Source organism: Hippocampus guttulatus, chromosome 3 (assembly GCF_054856545.1).
Source record: "Hippocampus guttulatus isolate MCC_2025c chromosome 3, RoL_Hgut_1.0, whole genome shotgun sequence".
Lineage (NCBI taxonomy): Eukaryota > Metazoa > Chordata > Actinopteri > Syngnathiformes > Syngnathidae > Hippocampus > Hippocampus guttulatus.
Genome location: NC_141263.1, coordinates 28,133,695 through 28,161,645, shown reverse-complemented (window position 1 = coordinate 28,161,645; position 27,951 = coordinate 28,133,695). Strand labels below are relative to the sequence as shown.

Genomic DNA, 27,951 nt, shown 5'->3' with positions numbered 1-27,951 from the left:
AGTCCAATTGGTCAGGGGCTTGTTTTCCGGCCAACTTCCTCATCAAAAAAGCATGAGAAATGAGAAGGAATAGTTCGGCGCACCTCATAATGTGCTCACTGACGATAAGAAAAGGTTGTGCAGTGCTGAACGTGACCAAAAGGCTGCAAGAAAAAGTTGAGGCAGGAAATGTTTTCATGACGTCACGTGAGACCAAAGGACGCTGTGGCTGTTTTGTTTGTGGGTGGGTGTTTTGGGGGGACTTCGGTAACAATTAAACTCGGCTGTTTTATTATTTTCGAAATTGAACTTGCCTAGCTAGCTAACTTGGTAAAAGTAGAACAACTGCTTCACCTGCTTTACTTTGTCAAAAAAAAAAAAAAAAGTTATTCAACTTAAGTTTTAACTAGGCATGAGAGCAACACCCCCCCCCCCTCGTGTGTTGAAAAAAAATAATAATAATAATACGCCTCCAACCACTTTTATCAACTTTGTGTTATTTTGTTGTGTTTTTATCGGGCCGAGATAAGCGCTGGGCAGACTTACGAGCTCTTTGCCGCTTTGTGGAGCATAGCGATTTGCTTCGCGCGCAGCGCCGGACTATTAAATCATCCATCTTTGCCTTTTCTGACCATCTGCTGCGCAAACAGCCTGCAGGTCACGCAACACAATCTCTGCAAAAAAAATGTTACAACACTGCTGCTTGTTATGCTACGGTCAGCAGGAGCAAATCATTGGCAACAGTCCAGGTCGTGAGCACGACTGCGATGCATTGTATGGCTTGCTCTCTGTTCACCATTAATAATTACGCTCCAAGGCTGCGGGTGCCATAGCCCCGAAGAAATCGTTTCATGTCTTTGTCGTTATTCATCGGCCAAATAAGTTGTCACTTTTGAAAATTAAGCCCCCTCCCCCGAGCAACAAGAAATCAGGCATGTCCATCATGACAGGCAATGTGTTGCTTTGGTTTGAAAAAGGTCCGGTTTAGACTCATAAACCAAGCGAGAAATGGGCTACCGGGTTATCAGTGTAGTTACCACCCTTGAAGTTGAAGCAACCAAATACGCTCAAAATCCACAACGACTCAGCAAATGAATTCGCAAAGCAGCTGTGCATTTTTTAGCGTGTCATCCCCGCAGAGATGGCGCAGCCACCCCAAAATATAACATTCACACCGTTTCTCGCTCCGTCTTTTCTTCTTCCTCCTCAACAACTTGTGTGGCCTTTAACACCAGTGGAGACATTTGCAACGGCTCACTTGACAGGAATTGGAAAAGGTCAAGCAGCGGACCAACGAGATTGCTGCTGGTTGTCACAGGTGTGCACGCGTCATTTTCCACTGCATCTGGGGTCAAAACAGGGAATCAGACACAGTGAGAGCTCACGGCATGAATGTCCTTGAAGACAAAAAAAAGGTGATGTGTTTTAAAAATTTGGAGGATAAAAATATATTGCGAGCGATGTCTGGCTTTAGATGAGCATGACGTTCATCTCAGTTGTCATAGATAAGACCCAGGTCGGGCGCCACGTCCCTGTGTCCCCAGCTGGCCGCGGTTACTTCCGTACGCCGCGGCTCGGTCTCGCTGCACGCTGCACTTCCATGTTCCGTGCTGGCATGTCTACATCGCATGTCATCGCACCTCTGCAATTTCAAAGGGTAAGTGTGCTAACGTTGTGCGCTACCTTAAGATCATGCCAACTTGAAATGGGACTCATGTGGCGCATGCCAGCTCGAGCAGTGCGTGAGTACGTAGTCAAAGCTCACTTCTGCTTTAAGAGTGAGGACTGCCGAAAGGTCATCAGTCGGGGCTTTTAATCGAGTGGTTTGGCCTGCTACACACACCCACACTCATTCACTCTCTCACTCACCAAACAAAAAAGTATTCACTGCTATTGTGTTAAAGCAGGATACTACTAAATCCCTGTAGTGAAAGTGAAAATGACAGGAAGGGATGGGGGGGAGGGCAGGGACATACCAGGAGAAGGGGTGGGTGTCAAAAAGGATGGGGGTGAGACGGGATTACTGAGATAATGCGAGCAGATGGAGGGAGGTCGCGGCTAAACTCTTCAAACAGATTAAACGGACGTGTAGCGCGCCTCCCACCCGAGGACAGAGCGCCCCCTCTTAGCATCGGAGGACCGAAAGGCCGGAGGGTCGCTCTCCCGCTGTTTATGCTCAAATTTAGGACACACAGCTGGCTGTAATCCTCAAATACTCCGCTCGATATCTAAATGTATTTAGGTATACGGATTACGGCGGATTAGACGCTCAGATGTGCTTTCTATGCACTCTGTGGCCATGGCATAAAAACAAACATATACGAAAAAAAGATGACCCTGAAGTGGCACGTGGATGTGGATTTAATCTTCGGGGCCCCTCAATTTGAGTATCGAGGGCCGTGGCAGATCGACGATAATAAGATTGATAAATACCTGCAAGAACACCAACAACAAGCATAGCAAAAAGAACAATTACACTGGAAGCCGAAACTACAGAGAAATTTGTCAATGACTTTTTGTCAAGTGCTTTTGAAGAAATATTATAATTCATAAAACAGAGGACTGACAGTTATTATAAAGAATTAAACAGCTTGTACATCATCATTGTCATGTGCTGCTCCTTCTGGTCTGTCCACCTTGGCCACTGTATACTCATTATTCAAATAAATGAATAAAGTTCATCGCTACTTTCAGCGACTCTAAACTGCATTAGTCTTTTTTGCAGAGGATAAAGAATCTATGCCTGTGAGTATTGTGATATTGTCTACAGGCCCTGCCCCACCATTTGTGTTCAAATATCTGTTGCCAAAAAGGGTGATAGCACCGCGATTAGCAAAGCTAATATTGAGCCCATCATCGATGTTTTCCATTTTGTTAGCATTAAACTGATAACAGTATCTTTAAAAAAAAAAAGAAGAAAAAATCTCCAGGCATTACTGTGTACTATTTGCAAATTTTTGTCATACATATCGCTTCAGCACCATACTTACTTGCGCATCATATCTAATGTTCTACATCCCACTTCTGTTCCATTTTAAGAACTTTCAACATCCACACACCGCTAATGAAACACAATTCATTACATTTAATATGGATTTCAAAGGCGAGATGATGGAAGGTCATTGTGGCGCATTCACTGAACCTTAATAACACTGGTCTGAATGGAACACTTTATCGTCAGGCAGCTCCAGAAATGAAAGCGTTTGACTGGTGCCAATTTCCACCATCACTCACGAGAACTTGACGTGCCACACAGCAAAGTGCACCCAGAAGTGTGAATGGCGAGACCCGCCGCCATCCACAAATCAAAACCACCGCAGTCCAAACTCCTCATGAGCCAAGAGCTGTTTTCCTTCTTTTTTTTGTTTTGGTTCTCTATGGCACCGAAGTCCAAAAAGAGGCCGATGGTCCATTTGCGGCCCATTTAGTCACGATGAACCATCAATACAAAAGCAAATGGTAATAATCACTGCATGCGACAGTACCGCATCATCTGGACCATCGTGCTGTCAATATTGAGCCAATAAGACGACAACTATGTGAAACAGTTGAATGGAATACTGCCCTCAAGATGCCAAGTATCGAAAAGTACTCAGGAGTGCAAATCACTGCAGATGCCCCGATAAGAGCCGGATCAAAAATCTTTGGGTCAAAAAGGTACCGACCCATTACTTGGATCAACATGACCAAGCGACATTTTATGCAAAAGAAACCCAAAAATGTGTTAAATTGACCCAAGTCTGTGAATTGTTTGTAATATGATACTGAATTCAAAGTTTAACAAGGGAAGAAAGTCAACCAGTCCAAAAATTCAATTTGTTTCTCATAATATGACACCTTGTATTCTGAGAAGGAAAGAAAAAAAAAATAGATCAAGTCATTTAACTTTCAACCCTCCATGTGTCGTGATTCTGAAAATGTGGTTTACTGGCTCCCTCTAGTGTTTCGCCAAAGAATCACTGAATTCAATATTCAAACTGTATAATGCAAAAAATAAAAAACTGTTTTTTTTTCCTTTCCTCTTCTACCCACAATCTTGCTGCTGTAGACTGTAAATTTCCCCATTGTGGGACAAATAAGGGATATCTTAATCTTATTTCAGTTTTTGGTATAATTTAAGTACAGAACAATTAATTTTAAATATTCAATCAAAAGCATTTAACTTTTACGGGCATGACATTTAGAACAAATCCGTCGAGGACAGTTTGTATTTTAAGATAGAATTCATAACTGGTCGTGTTACGGGAGCTGCACTTTTGTGAACAAGTCTTAGCAAAGATAGCGGATGTTAGCTTGCTACGCGCCACATCCATCTGGACCCGACCATCAGCCACCAAACAACGCCATGCTAGATTTTGACTGATCTTCCTTCTTGGCCCATTAGACTTAGAAACGGATAAATGATGAATCACTTTTTCATTTCCCAGTTGCCAAAGGAAAACAACAAAGCAATAATACACGGAACATCCAACTTCTACGCTCGTATTTCAAAATGCAACACAAAGAAGTCTCAGCGGAGGCTGCATTGTTGGAGGGAGTCTTTTCATAAACTCCAAAACTTTTCCTTTTTTCCCCTGGACAAATTCCCCGCAGAATGAACTCCAATGCAACGCCCCAACCCCCACCCATCAAATATGCACTTACATACGAGGAATGATCTTATTAATCCAAGTGTTTCTTCTCTAAAGAATTCAACGTGACGGGTTGAAAATATGTTGATAGAATCACTCGTGCAGCATTCGGCACAAAAATCACAAGATCATTTTTTACGCATCCATTGTGCACACATTAGGGATACACACAGGGTACATAGGCATTTCAGAAGTGGTGGGGGGGGGGGGTGCACAACTTTCCAGAGCAAATGATCATCTGGCATTCAATTGCTACCTCTTCGTCACAGCAGAAGAAACTAAATAGCAAAATTGTCAAACTCCGGTTGAGTAAAACAATGACTCGAAGCATTTCGGTGCCAGATGAATGCACAATGACAATCAACAGACACACACACACACACACACACACTCAGAGAAAAAAAAAACAGTAAAATGTCATCCTTGCCATCTATTTTCTTGCACACAAAATTAAATGCAATAGGAAAGGTTTAGAGCCATTTTTACAATTTAAAAGAAAGCCCAAAGCCTCCCAATTGGGCCTCTAAAATGTAAATATTGCACCGCCATGCCAGCAAATGATCAGTTTTATATGCGGACATCAGCGTGCTTACAAAAAGCGCTCAACATTTTGGCCTGTTTACTGACATGCTTTAAATCAAAACATGAATTCAGTCATTCCTCAAATTGGAAGAGTGCAGGGTCCAAATTTTTTTTAAATCAGAACCTTACATCACGACAGTCTGTCTGTGATCATTTATGACCAAAATATATCATTTCTGTGATCTGTGAAAAAAACGTCCAAGAGGATCATTCGAAAAGGAATCGATTTGTTTCTTGGCTGGAAAAGTGTGGGTGGATTGAAGGCAGAAAGGGGACATTCGGAAGGTCGGGAAGGTTCAGCTCACCCATGGATCATCAATAAGTCCCCAAATTTCCTGAAAAGTTGTGATCTTTGAAATGCATGTTCGTGTTAAAAGGAAATCGAAATGTGGTTTAATGTGTCAGCTGTTCAAGTGTAAAAGTGTATGTTTGTGTGCCTATTTTGGAAAGTGTAGGTGGGGGAGCGGAGTGGGGGCGGGGGTCCTCGCGCACGAGCGCGCACACACACACACACACACACACACACACACACACACGAGCGCGCGCGCTATACGCCCCTTCAGGCGCACGCACCCTCGAGCTCCCACCTCGTTTGTCGTGCACCCTGACGCCGATCTCCACCAGCGGCTCCGTCTCTCGGTCCAGCCGGCGCGCGATGACAATCTCGCCCGTGTCCCTGCCCACGCTGACCGGCGAGCTCTCCGCGTCGTCGGGCTCCACCAGCTCGAACGCGGCCGCCTGGAAGCGCACCGGGTTCAGATTCATCACCACCGAGCCGATGCCCGCGTCCTCGGACACGTTGATGAAAAGCGGGTTGCCGTCGTCGGCGTCTTGGACGGATCTGGGCGTCCGGGCGGGGGCGTTTTGACGGGCGCCACGCAGCCACCGGCGCGGGCTGACTTCCACGCCGATGGCGTCGCTGGTGCGGGGTGGCCAGCCTCGGTCCCGGGCGAATACGGCGAACTTGATGGGCCCGTCCCGGCCCAGGATGGAGTCCACCAGGAGGATGTCGCCGCTTTTGGGCACCACGTAGAAGGTGCCGTTCTTGGGCTTCGCGAAGTAGAAGAGCTCCGCGTTCTTGCCGCTGTCCCCGTCCCGCGCCGTCACCGTGTAGACAACCGTGCGCAGCGGGGTGGCGTCGTCCAGGCTGAGCCTCACGTCGGCGTCCCGGAAGGCTGGCCGGTGGTCGTTGATGTCCAGCACGTCCACTTTGACGGAGGCCACCTCCGCGCACGACCCGCCGCAGCACACGCCGACCCCCAGCTCGTACTCAGCCCGCTCCTCGCGGTCCAGAACGCCGCACGTCCTCAGCAGGATGTGACCCCGGTTGTGGTGCGCCAGGACGCGGAACTTGTCGCCGCCGTCTCCCAGCAGCCTCCAGCGCGGCTGCGGAACGAGCTCCGATGCGCCGCCGTCACCGCCGCCGCACGGCCGCTGCGCGTTCAGCCTCCGCAGCGGCACGCTCAGCCCGTTGACCCGGGAGCCCGGCGACGCGTTCTCAAACACATGGCCGTGGAAGAAGGGCACCGGCGCCGGCTCCGCGGTCCGGTTGGCGAGCGCGCACGACAGCAAAAGCGGCAAAAGGCTTACCCAAATCATGACGAGCACCTTTCACCACCGGAGCGCCAAATCTGCCGAGGCACCCATGGGTGCACTCGTCGCACGCCTCCCGGGACACTTCCGCCGCAAATCCTCCGACGTCCAAATGGACCAAATACCGATCAAAGAGCGGAGCGAAGAGACGGCGCGCTCGAGGAGGCTTCTGTTCTGCTCGGGAGAACTTTGCGTCCGCCTCCTGCTCTTCTTCCGCGCTCTCTCACCGGCGCGCGCCCCCGAGGGCGGAAAGGGGGGCTTCTTACATCACGGGGGCGCGCACAGCTCCTCTCGCCGCATCTTCCCTGTACTCCGCCTCACAGGTGTCACGTTGACATGTTTGTCGGATCTGTATTCCTTTTTGAATTCGTATGTTCACGCGTAGGGCGGCCCGGTAGTCCAGTGGTTAGCACGTCGGCTTCACAGTGCAGAGGTACCGGGTTCGATTCCAGCTCCGGCCTCCCTGTGTGGAGTTTGCATGTTCTCCCCGGGCCTGCGTGGGTTTTCTCCGGGTGCTCCGGTTTCCTCCCACATTCCAAAAACATGCTTGGCAGGTTGATTGGATGCTCTAAATTGTCCCTAGGTGTGAGTGTGAGTGTGGGCGTGGATGGTTGTTCGTCTCTGTGTGCCCTGCGATTGGCTGGCGACTGATTCAGGGTGTCCCCCGCCTACTGCCCGAAGACGGCTGGGATAGGCTCCAGCACCCCCCGCGACCCTAGTGAGGATCAAGCGGTTCGGAAAATGGATGGATGGATGTTCACGCGTATATACGCGCGGGTGGGTCATGGGGGGGAGGTTTCTCCAACCCGAGCCCTTTGTCACGCTGATCAATGCGCGGCCCTGCACACACATCACACCACTCTTGTCCCCAATAACACGTCACTTGAGTGGATTAAAATAATTCACAAATCGATCCGCTAAAGTGCCTCCGACCGCTGCTGGCTGGCGCACGCGCGCGAGTGTGTGCGGAGTGAGGAAAATTAGACTTGCAGGAGTGATTGTCAAGTGGTGGAAATGTTCTCGTAAATGTAAAACAGAGCAATTTTATGGGGAATTTTTATATTGTCAAGTTGATGCACTGAACAACATCATCTGGAACCAGATCCATTTTTTTTCTCAGCAGGTGTATCATCTACCTGAAAGCTGGAATCTGGATCCAAATGATTTGATTTGGTCCAATCTATTTGGAAAAATAATATTGAGCAAATTCTACCCACCGTTTTCAGTGTAGGGCAGGGGTGTCCAAAAGTCACACACCTGATTCACATCATCAGGATTGTTCCAATGCTGCACCAGAGCTGGTTGATGAGCTGATCATTTGAATCAGGTGTGTTACAGCTGGAAAACAGGCAGGACGGCGGCCCTCCAGGACCGACTTTGGACACCCCTGGTGTAGGGTATAAAATTATTGTTTGGAGTCCCACTTTCGAAGTCGGTTCACTAGCATGGGTTTGGGGTTTCAAATCTTGTTTATACTGTACTGTTTAAAACAAGAGTTTCCATCCAGTGCAAAGTTTTTTCACATTTCCAGCAAAAAAAAAAAAAGCTGCTCCATTGCAAACTACAAAATGAGCTACTTCATTACTTAAACAACCTACTACATTACATTCATAATGGCCCGCGAGGGCAACCGTGGGAACGATGACACCTTCTAAAACTGTTGCTTTTGGACACTCAGCCCTCATGAGGCACTGATTCCGATGAGAGCCGACAGACTTGGGGCCACACCAGCACACGGCCGCTAAATCTCTCAATGCGCCTGCAACCACATCTTCTTACAAGCTGCCAGCCGGACACATGCTCCCCCTCCTAAATGTTGCGGATTATTGAGGGCCACCAGTTTCAAACGCACCACCCGGCCTTGATTGTGTTTCCATTCGTCTCCGTTCTCCTCTCATCATGCCTCCTCTCATCACCAGGTTTTCATGTAGTAACTACATGAAGACCTGGTGACGTCCAATAGTTGCTACTAAGTCACTTACTACATGAACCAAAGAGTAACATAGTATAAAAGGTATGACCTGCTAAATGAGCTTCTATGTCACATTAACTTCAATGTCACAGACTGCATGAGCATCTGGGACATACTACAAGAGCTACTTTTTGTCCCACTACATGACTATTTTATGTGATCGATTACATAAGCATGACCTACTTGGTAAGTAGGCTACTACTTCACCTGTGTGACATCCTAACATTACAGCATCTCTGTTACCCACGCTACATGAGGGTGCGCCCTACTATTTGTGATCTACTTAGTAAATAACTTAAGTAAACTACTGAACTACTAAGTAAATTGTGCTGAAAATCCATTGATGCTCCTCTCCTGTTTTTCAATATTTGTTTTACATCTCATCAATAAAATCAATCAAAATGCAATGTGACGGAGTATATATGAACGACTACCTTAATAATGGCGCAACTAAATGTAGCTAGTCGATGACCAACTCCATGAAGTATTCCATTTTTGACATGACCCTTCAATGTGAGCTACTATGGAACCAACCATACAATCTACTACGCAAAATAATATTCGAGCTACCCTGAGTCTGAATTTGTGACCAACTACATTACCCAGTTAATGACCTGAAACATGGCCTACTAACTCAGGGGTCCCCAAACTTTTTTTGCTCCACGGACCGGTTTATGTCAGAAAATATTTTCAGGGACCGGCATTTAAGGTGTGGCGGATTAATACAACAAAATAATATGGTATGAGCTGCATGAAAACTGTGGTGTTTTCGAAATATCATGATAAAACTAAGGAGCGTCTAATCTGGGCGCAACACTCTGATCGCTATGGTAATGTTTGATGCCTACAAAATACGATACAACGCAAATTCAAAGCGCATGAAAATGACGACTCCCCACAGCCCCGAGCTTGATTTTCTGCAACCAGACGGTCCCATCTCAGGTTAATAAGAGACAATGACACCTCAAGTGTGTGGTTTATGTCCAGTCAACTTGGTAATTTTGTTTTAGTCGTCGTTGCTGCTGAAAACCTCCCCCCCCCCCCCTCACACAGGTAGGAAATATCAACAGTTCTATTGTGGCGATCTCAGAGTATTCAGCCATAACTTTAATCCAGTTGTCTCGAACGTACTTTTAAGGCCGCTGTCATTTGCGATCTCCAGCAGTTTGTTTTTTTTTACTGATTTTGCGAGCTCAAGCGTTTTGTGTTTAGCGTAATTGTTCACGTGACGGAGAAGCGTGGCTTGACATTAGTCAAGCGTGACACAGACGGATGTAACGGAGAATCCGGTAATTTTTCAAAATAAAACAACTTTTGTAATCCGAAAAAAATAAAACAGAATTAAGGCAAGTTATTTCTGTGCGGCCCGGTACAAATGCCCTGCGGACCGGTACCGGTCCGTGAACCGGGGGTTGGGGACCGGTGCTCTATGTGACATGCACAACCGACCCCATCAGCAACTATGTGACCTACTACATGAGCTGAAGTGAAAAATGGCTTCATTATCCGGTTGCATAGTCTGACCTGCCGAGTAGCAGCCACCAGGGGACATTGATACCAAGAAAACAGAGCAGGCGGCAGAGACGCTCGGCGGCGCTTTGTGGAGGAGCCGAGTGTGGATGATTGTTGAGGAGATCCGGCAGTCATGGGGGAATCGGAGGAACGTGCTCCCTCACAACGGGCGCCTGCATACGGATGTGCTGGCGTCCCACAGGGGCAGTGGTTGGGAAGTAAGTGTGAACACTGAAAACATAGCGGGCAAGAGACTTTACTTTCTCACTCAGTACGTGACTCACTCCATATGACCAACAATGCGAGGTACTATGGGACCGGCTACCCGAACTGAAATACTATGATCCAATACACGACCTAGAATGCGACCTACTAAATGACCAGCTACGAGACCTCTGACATAAACGTGCTACTCATTACCTACGTGACCTACATCACCAACTATTTTACCGACATGACCTCCAATGTGACCTCCTGTACAATTTCCTATTGTTGCTGCTACATTTCCAACATGGCTACCTACTGGTACTCCTAAGTGACATTGTCTATATGTCCTACCGACCGTTAACGAGAAACGATGTAATCTATCTGACCGACTACCTGAGGTACTCCGTGATCTACAACTATGTGAAATAAATGAATTATCGCGTTACATACTATAGGAGACATACTACATGATTACAAGTGCATGTGCTGCTACAGCATGAGCTACTACGTGAACTCAGTAAGCGATGTGCCAGATGTGCCAGACTACATGAGCTACAACATGACCTATGATCATGATCCTCAGCGTGATCTGCCCGACGATGCGAGTCATGGACTACTATACAAGCTACAACAGTATGTGGCACATTAAATGAGCTACGACCGCACCTGTGTGAACTACTACGTTGATGTACTATATATATATAGGCCATCGTATGAGCTACTAGATGAATTTTGCCAGGACGAGTGTGAACTTGATCGCCCCGTTGTCACTTGCCACGCCGCTTCATGTCAAAAGCAATGGCCGCTTTCATTACGCCGTCGTCATGCATCTAATCATCCGAACGTACTAAGCTGCAAAGCCTTCATCGACGCTAATCTGGTTCTCCGTGCAAAAGGCAAGTGAAGGCAGGTTCTCCCGCCCGAGATATGCCAACAAGTGCTCACATTTGCTATTCAAGGAGCTCCTGCAGTCATAAAGCTTTTATGAGTCAAACGTGAACATCTGCACGGCGTTCACGAGCCTGTTAGGTCTTTGAAATAAAATCCAGACTGACATGAGCACACCATATAGGAGGAACACAAAAGGCCCGGATGCGGAGGTGGAAACATCTCCACTCGGGCCGGATGCGGAACAGAGACTGCCCAAGTCTGGACGCTGACTTCGGAGGAGAAACTTGCCTCGCTCTTGTTAAAAAATGCATGAAAAGATTCATTTTGTGCTCACTGTTCGAGTGCAGGAGGCTGCGGCCGATGCTCAGCAATTTTGACGCAAGAAACGTCCCGGCATTGAAAACGCGTAAAAGACAGGACTCCGGGCAAAGAGCTTTTGTTTGGAGGATGAGTGGCGAGAAGATGCACCAGCCGCTGTGTTACGCACTACGTGATCGGCAATCTTGGGACTGCACGTGTGGCTGCAGCACAGAATGGCTCAACTTGGCTACACCTTGAATTGGCTACTGCATGATTTCAACGACATACTCCACCCACAAAAATGAGCCACAACGTTTGCATGAGTGCGGCCATTTTTCAAACCCAAATGTCCACATCTATGAGATATTTTGCTCGGCTTCTGCCAAATTTGAAGTCAATCGGTCAACTTGGAGACACCTTTTTTTGGGGCTGAGACCCTGACCCACGATGATGGCTGAGATTTCATCAGGTTTATCAACTGCATCGTCAGTCATCGTCCACTTATTTGCTGTCTTTTACAACAGTCATATTTCTTTACAATCGTAGATTAAATTACTAAAAGGAGGTCTATGTGACCAAATATATTTGCGACGACAATAGCAGCTACACAAACTACTCCATGATCTCCTATCTAGGCTACAACAAGAACTACTTCTTTGGAAATGAGCATTATCTGAATGACTTACGACACGGGCAGCAAGGTGACCTCTCCCATCACCCTTTGCCATGAGCGACTACTTGACTAAATACATGGCCGACTACATGTCCTGCGACTAGACTTACGACTTCATTGATGAGCTCCTGCATGAACTAAATGACCTATTTATTCCGAGACCTATTCATTCGTCAATTTGCGACTTCATGAAGCCAACTCTCCCAAAAACAAAACGTCCACTCGTTAGTGAGACTTTTTCCACTTTGCTGAAACTTTTTGGGCTGAAGGACGCCGTCTGGAGGCCAGCGGGCTCCAAAGTTGATCTTTTGGCAGCCTCCTCCTCCTCCTCCTCATCTATGTGACGGGACTGTTGTTCTGCCTAAGTGACTCCATTTGGCCAATTAGCCCTCGTCAGGAAGCTTTGCTCCATTATGGACCCCCCTCCCCGCCCCCATACGCTCTGACCATACAATGTCAGGGTCCGAGGCATTTTTTCGCCGATGTACGCGGGCGTGACATTCAAACGCGTGACCGTCCCCGGCCGTCAAAATCCTCATAAAGCGCCACGCCGAACAAGAGGCGACACCCACTTGATAGATGGCCGACGGCCAGTCGCCGTTTGCCCTTGGCACCGCGTCTGTTTGGCCATAAAAGAAATTAGAGCAGATATGGAAACTAATGATGGGGTGTGCCATATTTGCATATGCAAAGAGAAGGCCACTTAGAGCGAAATGAGGGGAGTCTGGCGGCCCCGAAGAGCGGCGGGCTTATTTCGCCTAACGAGGCCTGTCCTGGTCATCAGAACCCCGTCACGCCTCAAACACACTTAGTCACTGGAGGGCATCGTACTGGATCGTAATTGGAGTCAATCGCATCACGTGGTAATTGGAGCGACTCTTATCGTATCCTAATTACAGTAAATCATATCATCGCATCGTAATTGGATTCAATCGCATGCTAGGTGGAGTGAAACGCATCGTATTGCGTCGTTACTGGAGCGAGTCGTATCATATACGGTCTTGTGCCGATCAGTTTAGGAGTAAGTCACGTTGCTTTGTCATTGATCTGTATCATATACTGTATATATATATATATATCCACCACTGATATATATATATATATATATCATCTTTGGTCTGTCAAAGAGGCGAAGCTCAATTTTGGCCGACATCATAAAATGTGTCCGTTTATTTATACGTGAATTCTACTCTCCGTTCCTTTTCAAGAAAATGATCTGTGACCCTGTCGTACCAGCAAGGCGTCTTTTCCAGGTAGTATTCATTCATTCATTCATTCATCTTCCGAACCGCTTTATCCTCATTAGGGTCGCGGGGGGTGCTGGAGCCTATTCCAGCTGTCTTCGGGCAGTATGCGGGGGACACCCCGAATTGGTTGCCAGCCAATCGCAGGGCACACAGAGACAAACAACCATGCACGCCCACACTCACACCTAGGGACAATTTAGAGTGTTCAATCAGCCTTCCACGCATGTTTTTGGAATGTGGGAGGAAACCGGAGTACCTGGAGAAAGGCCCGGGGAGAATATGCAAACTCCACACAGGGAGGCCGGAGCTGGAATTGAACCCGGTACCTCTGCACTGTGAAGTCGACGTGCTAACCACTGGACTACCGGGCCACCCTTCCAGGTAGTAGTTGGAGTGAATTGTATCACATCCTACACGGAGTAAATCATATCGCATCGTAACCCGTTTTGTGTGGAATGCCACGAGACCAAACCCGGAAAATACCTTTGTGTTCTCCCTGAGCGTGCGGCGATAAGTAGCATCGCAACAGGTTGATGACATGATGGTTTGAAGGCAAAATTTGGATTTCTTTAAGGCTGGCGTCTTCGGACAATCGTTAAGTACATGACTACCTTTGAATGACACGAATATGGTATGAAACTGTAAGTTTATTACATGAAGCCTCAACATGGGCTGCTATCATCTTTGGTAGCTCTTGACAACATCCTGTAAAGAACAAAAGAAATTGTAGTCATTTCCAATGAAATTGAAAAAGTGAATTTTCTCACATTTTATCGTGATTGCAGTCAACCATGCTGTATGCTGTCAACATTGGAGCAAATCGTATCATCTCATGGTCGGCGTGGCTCTAAAACACTAATTTCTCTTCATCTCACTTAGTAGTACATGAACAACTATGTTCATTACTGCAACTCAATGCAGTCAAGTGACAGCAAAACAACGTTGAAAAAAAAAAAAAAAAGCGAACAGCAAATACGAAAGGCTCCTCGTCAACAAACTAAACAAACGATAACGAGCGGAGCTTAATTAGCCGCTAACAAGCTAGCGGGGCCCATCCCCGGGGCCTTCCCCCTCTTCCCAGAGTCCTCGCTTGACGCCGGCATTTGCTAAACGAGGTCCGACGGCGGCGTTGGGGGAGGGAGTGTCGTGTCCGCCCTTGGTGCTCCATTCATTAACTTAGACGAGTGTGCGGCTTTGCGTTGTCGCCGTGACAACCGCGAGCACGACGCTAGCCCAGCGAGGCGACAACATGGACTCAAAGGAGGGAGAATGCAGAGAAATAGGAAAAATTTTTACAACGGGGGCGCATTAGTCCTACTGGGGCCCCTTTCCAGCCTTTGCCCTCCTACAACGCAAATGATGAGGATCCTTATCGGGCGTCTGCGAAGCTCGCTGAAGAGCTGATCATTTTTGATTAGGTGTGTTGGAGGAGGGAGACATCTGAATACAAGCTGGTCTCAATGACCTCGCTTTGTGTACACAGACGGCGATGCTCGCTTGATTTAAGCCATTATTTTAAACAGGAAAGTTCCATAATAATTTAACGGCCTCAAAGAATGTTTAACACTTTCATTCCACAAGACGTACTTGTACGTCTTTTTAAAATTACGCCCTGCCTACCAAGGACGTACTTGTACGTCTAAGTCGTTTTTTTTTTTGTTTTTTTTTGCATCATAGATAAGAGGAGGGTCTGATGCAATCTGTGAATGAGAATAAACCGTTTGCATTGTAAATCATGTCAAAAAAAGCGACCAGTAGGTGGCAGTGGTGCCTCGTGTGATTGAAATGCATGCTTTTACAAAAAGCTCTTTTTCTCCATTTTTTGCTCAGGAATCGCCATTTCCATGAAACATAGCCATTTTGTAATGCTGATTGCTGAAGAATGGAAAAAGATCGAAAAAAAAAATTCTGCTGAAAGAAGAGAGTCCAAACTTTATTTTGGTAGGCTCCATGTTTATATAGCATTAGAACCAAATATTCTGTGGGCCTTGCAAGATCAGTCAAGATCCAGTGAAAATGGCTGGGATTGAATGAATTATTATTCCCTGTGACATGTATATCAATTCATTCATTGTTTAACAAGGTGAGAACCGCTCTCTTTCTTCTAATGCTGTTTTTTTGTTTTGTTTTGTTTTTTGGTGGGGGGCGATTAGTTGTTTTTGCGTTCTTGTTGTTAATATTGTAAGACCCATTAGCTTCCTTTTTATACACATTCACCAGCCGCATCGTTTGGTACACAAGAAACGTGCATTTTTGAGGTGTGGAATGAATACCCAAAACAAATCTAATGATTATAAAGCCACAAAAAATATATATTTTCATGGCTGTATCTGTAGTATCATCAGAATCACAATATTTTTCTTATTTAAAAAAATCCATTGAATTCTAATAAATAAAACTATACACAGTCTATTTTTTTAATCATATATTTCAAGTATGCTCCCAGAAAACTCAATAAACCTTCACAAAAAATGGTATTAGAAATGTTTTTGAATAACAACAATTATAAGAGTGATGTCAAAAAAATGTTTCATTACGATCTGAAATTCTAGAGTTGTAATTGTTGAACTGATGGCCATTTTCAAAGGATCTTCACAGGCAGAGTTGCTGAGAATCTCCACAATGATGAACAAAATAATATGAAAAACCATATAAAAAGTCTATAAAATAATACAACTTAAACAAATATATTTTCTGATTTCCAGAGTTGCGATTTTTTTTTCGTTGATATCGGTAAACGGTGTCCTCTTTTCTTTGCCAACGAGTTCCTCTCCACAGGCTCCTACAATAGACATGCACGTGGACACACACGCACACACACACACACACACACAGGGGCGCGCGCAAACCTTTCTCAGGTAAAGGTTATAGACTTGAAGAATGTTCTCATTAGTTCCCATACAACATTGTCGGTGTGTGTGCGCGTGTGTGTGTGTGTGTGTGTGTGTGTGTGTGTGTGTGTGTGTGTGTGTGTGTGTGTGCGTGCGCGTACTCGGGAATAATGAGCCGAGAGTGTGTTGTGAGGTAGGTAAGTAATAGTGTGACAACACTCTCCATCACCTCGCACCAGTCCCAGCCAACCTCACGCTTCTCACCCAGCAGGTAGAAGGCCCGTTATGTTTATTAGCTGGACCGGCTGTCAATCAGACACCGAGAGCAAAACACCGGTCACGAGCGGATATCGGCTCCCAAATACAAAGCCGATTCAATCGAATCTGGGTTTGGCTTTTCATGAGCACTCTTTGTGAATGGCATAAAATTGTAAAAGTGCACTAAAGGTAAGAGCTCACCTGTCATCAACATTTCGAATGTTACAGTTTGGGGATGCTTTTGGTTTTCTGGAGTCACCAAAGAAAAATAAAGAAAATCTTTATCCGATCCACCTTTGTCTTTCTCCTAGGGATAAAGCTGACATTATGCCATCAAGAAAAATCAAAAGTAATGGCATACCTTCTGTTCATGTCGATAACGTTCCATTTTTAACTGCAAGCTAATAAGTGTTAGCTTGTAGCGCCGGTAGCACTCCAGAAACGCAGAATGCACAGAACTCAGCAGCTGTTATATGCTATCGATTTTCCTCCTTGCCAGGAATAGACGAGAAAGACAACCGTTGATGTTCACGCTAAGATAAAGAGATAAGAGTAAATATTAGCATAGCAAATTTTCTGTTGACATGACGAATTCTCCCTGGGGGAGGTCATCCTGCGCGAGGGTGTGCCTGTGCCCAACCGAGGTGTGGTCACTGACCTTCGCAATCCTGTGGCGGGAATAAAAAGCCAATAGTGCTCTTACTCCAAGACGAGATTCATCCCCCCCGAGGCTTTAGCAGCCACAAGATCAATTCTTCTTTACCTTCTTCATTCCGTCTCGGCTGCCCTTTGCTAAAGCCGCCATCCATCCATCCTCCTCATCTATCTTTCCATTTATCCAGCCTTGCTTCCCCGCATCCATCTTTTTGACCGCCATTTCTCTCTTTCTTCCCGAGCATCGGTGTCAAACTCGGGTCCTGGAGGGCCGCTGCCCTGCATGTTTTCCAAGTCTCCCTGTTGCAACACACCTGATCCAAATGATCAGATCATCAGCAAGCTCTGCGCAAGCCTGACATTGAACCTGTTCATTTGAATCAGGTGTGTTGTAACAAGGAGACTTGGAAAACATGCAGGGCAGCGGCCCTCCAGGACCCGAGTTTGACACCGATGTTCCAGAGCATCGCCCCGCTGGAGCCCAGCACGCCCTCATCATCGGTTGGCCCCAGCAGAAAGAACGGGATTACTTTGGTGAAGCAGCATGCGGCTCATTCACTGAGAATAATCTCAAATCAAGTTTCAAGTAAGTGTCAACAATTACAAGTTTGTGATGATCAGGTATGCCGTTTTCAATCTAAATGGGACAGCGGCGGCAGTGTTAAGGCGGGTGAAGTCCAAACGGATAATCGGCCCGATTATTGAATATTCCCCCCCCCCAAAATAGATTATTCAGTGATGTGGGGTGTGTCAAAAATCATGTTTCCTCCCACGATGTACTTGTTAAAGTTGAGGCCCAGAAAATGTCGACGTTACGCGCAGGACACACGGGGCCAAATGTCAACATTTACCTTATGATTGAAGACCGCAAAGGACCGACTGACGAGCATCTGGTGTGGGAAGTGTCGTCCAAGCCACCCCCCCCCCCCCCCGTTCGGCTTGAAAATGTTCAACATGTCCAATATATGCACTCACAAGTCATCATGTTGGCAGTCGGCGTGGGCCCATATTAGATTCCGACCGTATGATAAAAGTCAACACAAATATTGCCGCGTCACGGTATGAACACGGTCTAAAACGTCCAACGCAATTTATTTTATTTTTTAAAAATATTGAATATTTGGTACATTACAAAACGTGGATCATGTTAAGTTTAAATAGTTCGACATTAACATTCTGTTTTCATTCTTATCATCGAGTTGTTGTCCCATCACTGCTGAGCTATTTTTACAACAGATGAGCTTGTCACGTTGTCCTTGGGGCTTATTAGTACACGCTGGCAGCATTTTGGGTTTTTTTTTGTGGGTGGGCAACAATGCCGTGAATCAAAAGTCATCCGTGGAAGTCGACAAAACCGTGCCTCTGCGTGCCCCCCCCCCCGTCCTTTTCCTCTGTGCGACACTGCTCACCCCTCCACTTTCTTCTCTCGAGGAGAAAAAAAAGCCCCCAATTTACTTCAAAGAGATGGCTAATTTAATCAACTCTACTAGTAGCCAATCGAGTTGTGTAAAAGTCCCCTCCAAAAAAGAAAGGAAGAGCTCATTGCCGGCGACAGAGCATATTTGCAGTTATTGAAACTTGGGAGTTTTTAAAACAGCGGTAAACTCTCACTGCCTTTGGCTGGCAACCGATTGATTTCTCCGTTTTATCTATACACAGAGCCACAAGCTGCTTTCCGAAAAAGATTTTGCTTCCCAGCACGCTGCCGCTGCGCGTCTTTGTCTTGGCAATTCTTTGATTCGTCCATTCGACCTGCCCCCTTCGTCCACCCTTCGGCCCTTTTCTTCGCATTGGCAAAAGTGGACTTTCCTAATGAGCGACCCGTGACTGAGCGCTTTCAACTGCGACGTCGGCCGGAGGTGTCAAAGCCGCGCCGTCCTCTTTTTAGTGGGACCTTTTCTGTATGTGCGCACAGCGGGAGTGTTGCCATCTATTTACTTTTTAGATGTTAGGAAAAGATGTCGAAACAGCGGGAGAAGTGCACCGTTCTTCTCTAATCATCAAATAAGTTCAAATAAGTGGGAGGACACAAAAACTTTTGTTTCCGACTGGAGCCGCAACAAACTTTTGCAATTCTGTTGTTTGTCACCGAGGTTACCTTCCACACCGCCGACGCGACTGGCAAAATGTACAAACTTGCAGCCTCCTATTTATTTGACGTCATGGATTTTAAAGCTTTTTGCATAATATCAATGCAAAAAATGCATGCGAGGAGTTTGTTGTCTTGACACGGGCCTTCGCAACACAACCTGTCACTCAGCTGTGTGCGACCACTGCTCAAACTGCAACGTCATGTCCCGAACAGGAAAAACACGCTCGCCTTTGAGTGAAAATGATGTTGCCAGACTTTGATCAGGTTGGCTGGCTGAAGCTTGAACCTGATAAACAAAACAACAACAACACGACACTCGGGTCCGCGGCCCGATTCCTCCCTAATTGCTCGATGGGCGATCGTGACAATGGCGCTGACGGCTTGCGGCGGTTGCAGCCAATTATGATGTTTTCGGAGGTGATGTTATGTCGGGCCGCCCCTTCTTGGCGTAATTGGCTGCTTGTATTGGATTTGAGTTGACCACAGATGCTGCGCACAACAGGCCTCCAAGCGGCTGGATGTGAGACGGGAAAATTAGACATCCAAAATGCAGCGAGGATGAGAAAACTAAATGGAGTTCTCCGTTTGTTTGGCGACATGTTTTATTCTTTGTGGCGGGGGGGTTGTTTTGTTGTTTTGCCTTTAACCCTCTTTCCCAGATTTAATTTCCCTCATGGGACGACCAGATGATCAATCTGTATACTGTAGCTGCACTATTGACAATTCTAGCCACCAAAAGAACTAAATGGCCAAGATCACCTTCACGCATCAGCAAGAATTGTGCACGTAGCTCTGACATGATTGGAACAAAGCAATGAAAGTTCTCACTGCAAAACAACAACAAAAAAAAAACTTTATTTCATGGCGAATTCTAGAAATGATGAAACTGGCATCGCGCTGCGCATATATTTGGTGGCATGGGCAAAAACAGCCGAGAAATTCGCCGTCGCCCATCTGCTTTAGAATATCTGCTTCCGATCGGGGGTCATTTGAACAATGAGCAACACAGCCAAGCGTGTCTCCTGCATGCAAAACGCCCCAAAGATAGCCTCTGCCGACTTTTTCTTGACTGTGTATGCAAATTACAAGTAATATATCCGAAAAACACTCCCATCTTCATTTACATACCACGCCCCTGGACGGCCCCGATGGGTCGCCCCTCAGTGCGCCCCTGAAGGCCAAACCATTCCCCGAGTACCCGCACCCACATCTATAAACCAACAGAAACCAATTGACCCCCGATGTGAACGCACGCGTTGGAGGTCAATCAAGCATGGAACAAAATGAAACTTTGAAACATGGTAACATTGTGTTTGTCTATCCTGTAACACCCCCGCAAAATAAGACAATTCAGGCTGGTTAACGACACTCACGGTTTACCGTCAAACTCGACCAAAAAAGGAAGAGAATTGCAATTTGCGTGCTTAAAATAATCAAACAACTTTTCTTTAAGAAAGACACCGATATAATGTAAACCACCGGCGTGGGCCAACGATTAGCATGGCTAGCTGCTGTGGCCCTTGGAGCAGACCCTGGAGCAACACGTGCAGACGGACATGATCACAAAAGCCATACGCATAAGTTCTTTATCGTGTCTATGAAACGTTAACACGGCGTTGCGCCCGCCGCCGTGTCTTGAACCGCTTTTGACCTTTTCGGCGAGCTCGGCACTTCGGCACCTTGAAAAGCACAAAGTTGCACTCGTGAAGCGACATGTGGCACATGGAGCCATTCACGGGCCAACTTGATGACGACAACACGGGTCAATTCGTTCAAAAAATGTTAAAAATTCAAATGAAGAAAAGATTGGACTTACTCGCTGGCGCGTAATCGTCTGAAAGGAAGGACAAGGTGAGATTGAATGGCAGAGAGCGAAAACTGGTGTCTTTGTAAACGACTTGTGTCGCTCACCTGCTTTGCGTGGATGACACTTGATGACGACGATGGCCACGAGGACGAGCACCAGAGCGAGGACCGCCAACGGGGCGGCGATGGCAACGGTCCTCCTCTTCTTCTCTTCTTCTGCAGCAAAAGAGAATGAAAAACAGTACGTGAGGAAGAGGAAACCCTCACTCTGCAGCCATTCTATCAAGTGCGATTGACAGCAAGTGTGTGTCGCCGGCTCCTGACACGTTTGAGCGTTCCATTTAAGATCCTGTTATTTGTTTTCAAATCTTGAAATGGCCTGGCCCCACCCGAACCTCTCTGAGCTCCTCCGCCGCTACACACCCGCCCGGTGCCTCGGCTCTGCCCGCCACACACGATTGGAGGCACCGAGAACTAAGCGGAGGCTGCGAGGGGGTGGAGCCTTTTCCGTTGCCGCTCCCTCTCTTTGGAAGGAACGTTGGGCAAGCCGCCTCGCTGCCCGTCTCGAAAACTCGTCTTCAAAAAACTCATTTTTAGTCTTTGGCGGTTGACTCGGCATGAGACTTAATTTTTAGATTGGCCGTTTCGGTGCTTTCGAGCGTCTTTGTCATACATTTATCGTTTGCGGTTGTACATCTGAATTTCGCTCCATCTACTCTGTGTACAGCGGTGGTTGTTTTCAAGTGCTCGAGAACTAAAGTCGAGCTCGGTTCTCCTGGTGAAGATGAATGAGGTGGCTGCAGGCCAAGAAGCGTGGGCCTCCCCGAACACATGTTCCTCACCTTCGATGCGTGCGTTGCTCAGGATGTTTCCTCTCTCCAGCTTGATGACAATTTCATCCTGAACACCGGCCAGCTGAAACACGCACTCGTACTGGCCCTCCACCTCAGCCGTCACCTCCACTTTCAGGTCGGCCATCATCTGGAAGGTTCCGTCGTGGTTGGGCAGAGTCTGGCTCAGGTCCACATCCTCGTAGAGCTGCTCACCGTCTTTCCTCCAGAACAGGTCGGCCACGTCTGGGTAGAATCCTGTCGCGTGGCAGCTGACCGGAGAGGACGGCGTCTTCTGAAGAAGAGACACCTTGGGAAGCTCTGCACAGAAAGTGACATGACATGAGATAAAACGGAGACAATGGATTTTGTTCAACCAGCAAGGCTTGCTATAAATAAAGATGAACCTGTGCTTCAACCTGTTGCCATTCATGGAACAAAATTGTGGGGGGGGGGGGGGGGGGGGGTATTTACTGGGTCGACAAAGGACAAGGACGGACGGGGACGGAGGACGATGATTACAGAAATAAGGACGGAGGGAAGATGACAGAAGGGTACCCAGGTCGCGGACGCAGGTCGGAGGACGAAGCGGCGAAATAGCGTCAAGTGCCCATCTGGGCTTCCAACGGTCAAAGGACATCATGTGATCATTACCTGTTCTCATGAGGATGCTCCGCCCGTAGTTCACCAGCTTCTTCAAAAAAGAAGGACAAACGTTGGTGTAGTAATGCCGCCGCAGGTCCCTTTGAAGCTCGTTCAAGTCAAACTTGTGTTTGATGGCAAGAGCCTGCGGGCCCTCTACGGTCCACGTGAATGTATTCACGTCCAACAACAGAACATGCTCATCTTCATATTTCATCTTTTCCCAAGCATCGACAGCATCGGTCTGGTCATCCCATTCGCAGCCAAACGTCGCCTGCCCAAAGTGGACACCTGAAAGGGTGACAAAAGCGTTGGAAGGCAAACGGAAATCTGATCAGCGCCGAAAAAGTCCACGAAAAACTAAAGCGGACCTTCAGATTGGTTGAAAGCCTTTCTCACGGTTTCCAGCAAAGATCTGCCCAAATCCTCAACAACCATGGCGACGTTTCTCTCCCTTTCCCAAAAGGCAAGATGGTCTGCTGTGGCTTCTCTCACCCAGTTATTTCTGGGTTCCAGTATCCTGCTCTTGCTGTCATAGTACATCACAGCAACGTTGTCGACATAAACGACACCCACATGGTCCGGTAAGTTGGCCATTCCGGTTGAAACCGTGACCAAATTCTCCAGTGAGTGGATTGCTGGAAGAAAACAAACAAAGAAACAAAACATCAACATGAGATTCGCACATCTATCTGGATTTCAAGAATAAAACAAAAACGCTCGCCATAGTTGAGTTCGTGTCAATTTCAAATTCACGACGCTTGATCGACTTTGTGGAGGATCTTCTTTTGAGCTGACTTTTCTCCAACTCTCCATGAGAGCAGCCAAACTGGTCTGGACGGGATCAATATGAAGTTGAACGCCTCGAATGGCGCGCCAAATCGCTTGCAGAGTCATTTTCTCCTGAGGCGTCAGTTGCCGGCAGGTGCGCCATCGTCACAAAAAAAAACTTGTTTCAAAGACACAAATGTCCCAAAAATGAGATGCCAACAACAACTCAAGTGGAGCATGAAGTACGAACTTCACGCGCATCTTTTAAGTCGCGACTTGAGCACTTGGTGCCTCCGATCACCCTGGCGGCCATCTTGACCTTCAAATTGAAACTTAAATCGACTGTATTTCTTGAAAACAACCACCGCTGTACGCAAAGTGCTGTGCGTGGAGGAAGAAGAATTCATACAACAAACAATACCTTCACGACAAAGACAGTAGAGAGCACAAAAATAGAAACATCTCGTCTCCTGCTTTGTCGAAAGCTAAAGATTAAAAACTGAGTTTTAAAGGTGGCCAGCGAGGGAGCTTGCCCAACGGTTCATTTCACAATGAAACACGGACGCTATTTCTTCAACGTGTGGAGAAGTTGCCCGTTTGCTGACATGCGACCTTTGTCGTCAGCCGACCATTTTGCATCGCCTTGCAGCATGTTTTGTTTATTTGGTTTCCACGGGCTTTATGTGGATCTTTCAATTGCGACGAAATATTCCGATGAGTTCTTGTGCCACTGCGTAGCATAACTTGATATATTTTTTCTGATTGTGTGTCATTAAATTGGAAAATAGGAAGTTTAGAAAAAAAAAAGATCATTTGTTTTCAGACCTTGGAAGTGTGGGGCTCGGAATGACAGGAATGAAGCTTGCTATATCAAAGAATATTTACAAGTGTTGTAAGACTATGAGAGAGATTTCGAGTGACACCAAAGTCAGCAAGTGCAGTGATTTCAAAGTGAAACCGTCGACATTCTACATTGAGAGATGTCACTCGTGATCTAAAAATCTGTTGGCCGCCCAGGTTCTTTTTGTTTTGTTTTTGCTCCACTTCCATCCACACCTCATCAAAATGTTGAAGAAAATTCGAGAGGTAAAGGGGAACCTGTGGCTTAAACTTATTGGAATGACCCGCTGGCCAAAACCAAAATTCACAGTCCACCGATGGACATGTGACGGACCTTCAACCGGACAACAAAACAGGACCTCTTGTGTCCCAGGTTCCCCAGAAACCAATACGCCATGCAAAAACTTTCAAGCACAGTTACACTGAAGACAATAAGATGACAAAACATAAACACCATTATGTCACTTGGTATCCGACTGCAAAGACGAATAAGGAATTCCTTGAATAAAACGTGTGAAGCCCAAACACAAGGTCGTGGAAAGACATGCAGATAAACTTGTCAAGCAAGTGGACTTACCAGGCATCACGCTGTCTGTTTGAACAATCACAACAAATGCAAGCCAGTTCACAATCATGATCAGCAGGAATTAATTTAAAAACATTTTAAAAAAAAGATGATTTAGTTTTGTTTTAGTCCCGCGTAGTGCTGCTGTTTGGGAATGGCCGCACTTAATCCGGTTTATCCAGTTCTTTTCCGGCCACCCGTAGCTACGCGCCTGGCACAAACTGACATGTGACAAATGGGCGAACGGGATATGAGCACGATTACTTGATTGACACCAGAAGGGGAAATGTCATTCAACTTGTCATTTGTTTTTTACACACCATAATAAACGTGCGGGAAGACGGGCATCGAAGAAAAGGAAGATGATATCAGGGGCTGCTTTGGGAAAGAGCCAAAAAGAGTTTCACTTTCACTTCTGACTCGGCACAAGGTGTGTTCATGGTGCTTTCAATGACAGCCAACAAAACGGGAAATCTCACCTGTACAGAAACACACACACACACACACACACACACACACACACACAATCAACGAGTAAAACCGAGCAACCTCACTAGGATTGGCTCGAAAGTAATTCATTTTTTGCTTAGGCCTGTATGGCAAGCCATTTGAGCATTTATTCCAAATCCCTGATATCAAACATAAGTGTGTTACACTAGTTCGATCTCTTTCAGCACTAGTTCGACACTCGGCCACACTAGTGACACCGAATGTCGAACTAGTTGCACAGAAATCCTCACTAGCCACTCATTTTTGGCAACTAGTGCCACTTTTGTCCAACTAGTGCTGACAAAATTCTAACTAGTGACACCTGGAAGCACACAAGCAGAGGGAACTTCCCAGCTAGTCAGCTTTTTTATGCCCTAGTGGCCCACTAGACCAAACTAGTGAGGTTCAAAGTCTTACTAGTTTACTAGTAAGGTTTAAAAAGTGTTAACTAGTGAAATGTGGATTGTTCTAACATGTTAACTAGTGGCCTATGATTTCCTGCACTAGTTAACCAGTGGGAGCTGAAATATCCACTAGTTAACTAGTGGAGGATAAAACATTGATAGTGCACTAGTTTAAGACCGTTAAAGCCTTGATATCCAACTAGTGAGTCCAAAAATGTTACTTGCTCACCAGTGATGCCCCAAATATCCACTAGTGCGACATTTTGACTTCACTAGTTCGACTAGTGAAGTCAAAATGTCGCACTAGTGGATGTCACCCTACTCACTAGTCAACTAGTTAAATGGTCGTTTGATTTAACTAGTTAACTAGTGATGGCAAAATGTTCACTTGTACAACATGTGAAACACTAATGGCTCACTGGTCACACTAGTTACGCTAAATGCTAATCAGGAGGCAGGACAGTGCCAGAAGTGAACACCTCCTATTGGCTCCACGATAAGAGCACCACCCAGCAAAAAATTAACCCTTTAAAACCTGATTCTGAGCTTTCACAATTATTTACCGCCATTTGCGTAATATCTGCAGTATACAGAAGGAATCAAGCAATTTTTACCAGTCAATGTATCTGTAGGTGATGTTTATTTATTATGTACACGGAGATAAAGAGTAATGGTACAGCTCTACAGTATCTTTCCACTTTTATATATGTATGCTATACTAAATAAAATTAATACGGCACCATATAATGCAGCAGTTCTGCAACATATTCTCCCTAAATAATGATGTGAATTTTCAGTTGTTGCTAAATCAGTTAGGATGCTATAATTTGTGGTGTAGATGCGAATCTAGGAGAGCAGGACATCGCATTGCAATCGGAGCAGCAGCTTGGTTGATGATGTCCCCAAACCGGCTCATCTATTATATTTGTCGTGCAATACAACGAAAATGAGCACAATTGAAAAACATAGGCTTCTTGTATTTTAAAATAAAATAATCACATGTTTACCGTTCTGGGGTTTCTACAATCATGAATGAAGGCATTATTTACAGCATCTTGACAGCAGTGTGATCGAGCAGATTAGATGGAGTAGAATTTGATTGGGGCTTCACTGATTTATTTCATACAATTCATATTCAAAACACAGTTGAAAAATATTTGATTGTTAAAATATTTAAATACAAGAACTATATCAAGAAATTAACAAAACATACAGTTTTTTTTAATGAGGAGAAAAGTCTAAAAACATATCACAGATGACAAACGTTGTGCCTCTCCTCCTCCTGTTCTTCAATGAAGCTGATCACCCTCCAGCTCCCGTTAGAAACATCGTGCTGCTGACGGTGTGCCGGCAGAATGGTTGTGATGCAGGAGGTGCTGTGGACTCTCCCAGAAACGAGGACCTAGTTTAGTTTAGTTTTAGATCCAGTAAAACATAGTGCAAATGTTACATTATTTATAATGCACAGTTACAGTCTTGTGAATATTAAAAAATGTACTTCATGTAATGCAGGCAGCGAATAATTCAAACGAACTAAGGCAGCAAACAGTAAGAGCAAAATCATGTTCCAAACATTAACTTTAACTCTTTTTTAAATGTCAATTAGCTTGTGAGTAATAAGACAAAATGTGACTGTCGGACAGAGAACTGTCAGAGCAAACGGCAGATTTGAGAAAGTCCTGCCGAAATAAATCTGCACCCGACTGCGACTGTCAGCGTTGAACTGCCGCCATTGCTGTCAAAGTCAGACACATCTCCGAAATCGTTGGAGCACATTTTTAAGCAGGCTTCATCTTGATAAATTGACCACATATTTGACATTTACACCATAACTTTACCGCCTAAAATAATCGTTAAACAACATTGTGTGTAACAACAAGAGTAATATTTACCCGAAAAGCTTTCAATGCGTCTGAAAGTTTTCTCCTCCGTTCTTGGCTTGAAATGCATCATGATTGGCTGCCCGAAGTCCACGTGTCTGTCGGACGTGCTCTCATTGGTCTACAATACAATCACGGATGAATAAATACTGAGTATTTATTCCATATTGCCCACTTGTTCACTAGTAAGATCATTTTGACGCTTACTAGTGAACATGTAAGCCACAAAACGCCCACTAGTTCACTAGTAAGATCATTTTGACGCTTACTAGTGAACATGTAAGGCCATAAATGTGCCCACT

General features: G+C 45.9%; 2 protein-coding genes and 1 long non-coding RNA gene across 6 annotated transcripts in view; all 3 read right to left on the bottom strand.

Moving 5' to 3' along the window:
- LOC147208110 (neural-cadherin) overlaps positions 1–7,110 on the bottom strand; it is a 174,243-nt gene extending 167,133 nt beyond the window's left edge. Inside the window, exon 1 of the mRNA XM_086107945.1 lies at positions 5,780–7,110. Within this exon, the coding sequence (XP_085964071.1) occupies positions 5,780–6,791 (1,012 nt within the window). The 5' untranslated portion in view covers positions 6,792–7,110. The remainder of the gene's footprint in view (positions 1–5,779) is intronic.
- LOC147208109 (major histocompatibility complex class I-related protein 1-like) overlaps positions 1–25,259 on the bottom strand; it is a 44,742-nt gene extending 19,483 nt beyond the window's left edge. Inside the window, exons 1-7 of one of the 4 annotated variants that reach the window (XM_086107951.1) lie at positions 25,197–25,259; positions 23,072–23,338; positions 22,713–22,991; positions 22,071–22,379; positions 21,334–21,444; positions 21,239–21,256; positions 15,500–16,369 (exon numbers count right to left, since the gene is read on the bottom strand). In XM_086107951.1, the coding sequence (XP_085964077.1) occupies positions 16,248–16,369; positions 21,239–21,256; positions 21,334–21,444; positions 22,071–22,379; positions 22,713–22,991; positions 23,072–23,338; positions 25,197–25,224 (1,134 nt within the window). In that variant the 5' untranslated portion in view covers positions 25,225–25,259 and the 3' untranslated portion in view covers positions 15,500–16,247. The other 3 variants (XM_086107950.1, XM_086107954.1, XM_086107952.1) reach the window with 3 other exon arrangements.
- A 1,131-nt stretch (positions 25,260–26,390) lies between these two features.
- On the bottom strand, positions 26,391–27,743 carry LOC147208108 (uncharacterized). The gene is made up of 2 exons (XR_015100552.1): positions 27,662–27,743; positions 26,391–27,171 (listed from the first exon to the last, which is right to left on the bottom strand). It is a non-coding gene; the product is annotated as an uncharacterized LOC147208108 (long non-coding RNA).
- Between the last annotated feature and the right edge of the window lie 208 nt (positions 27,744–27,951).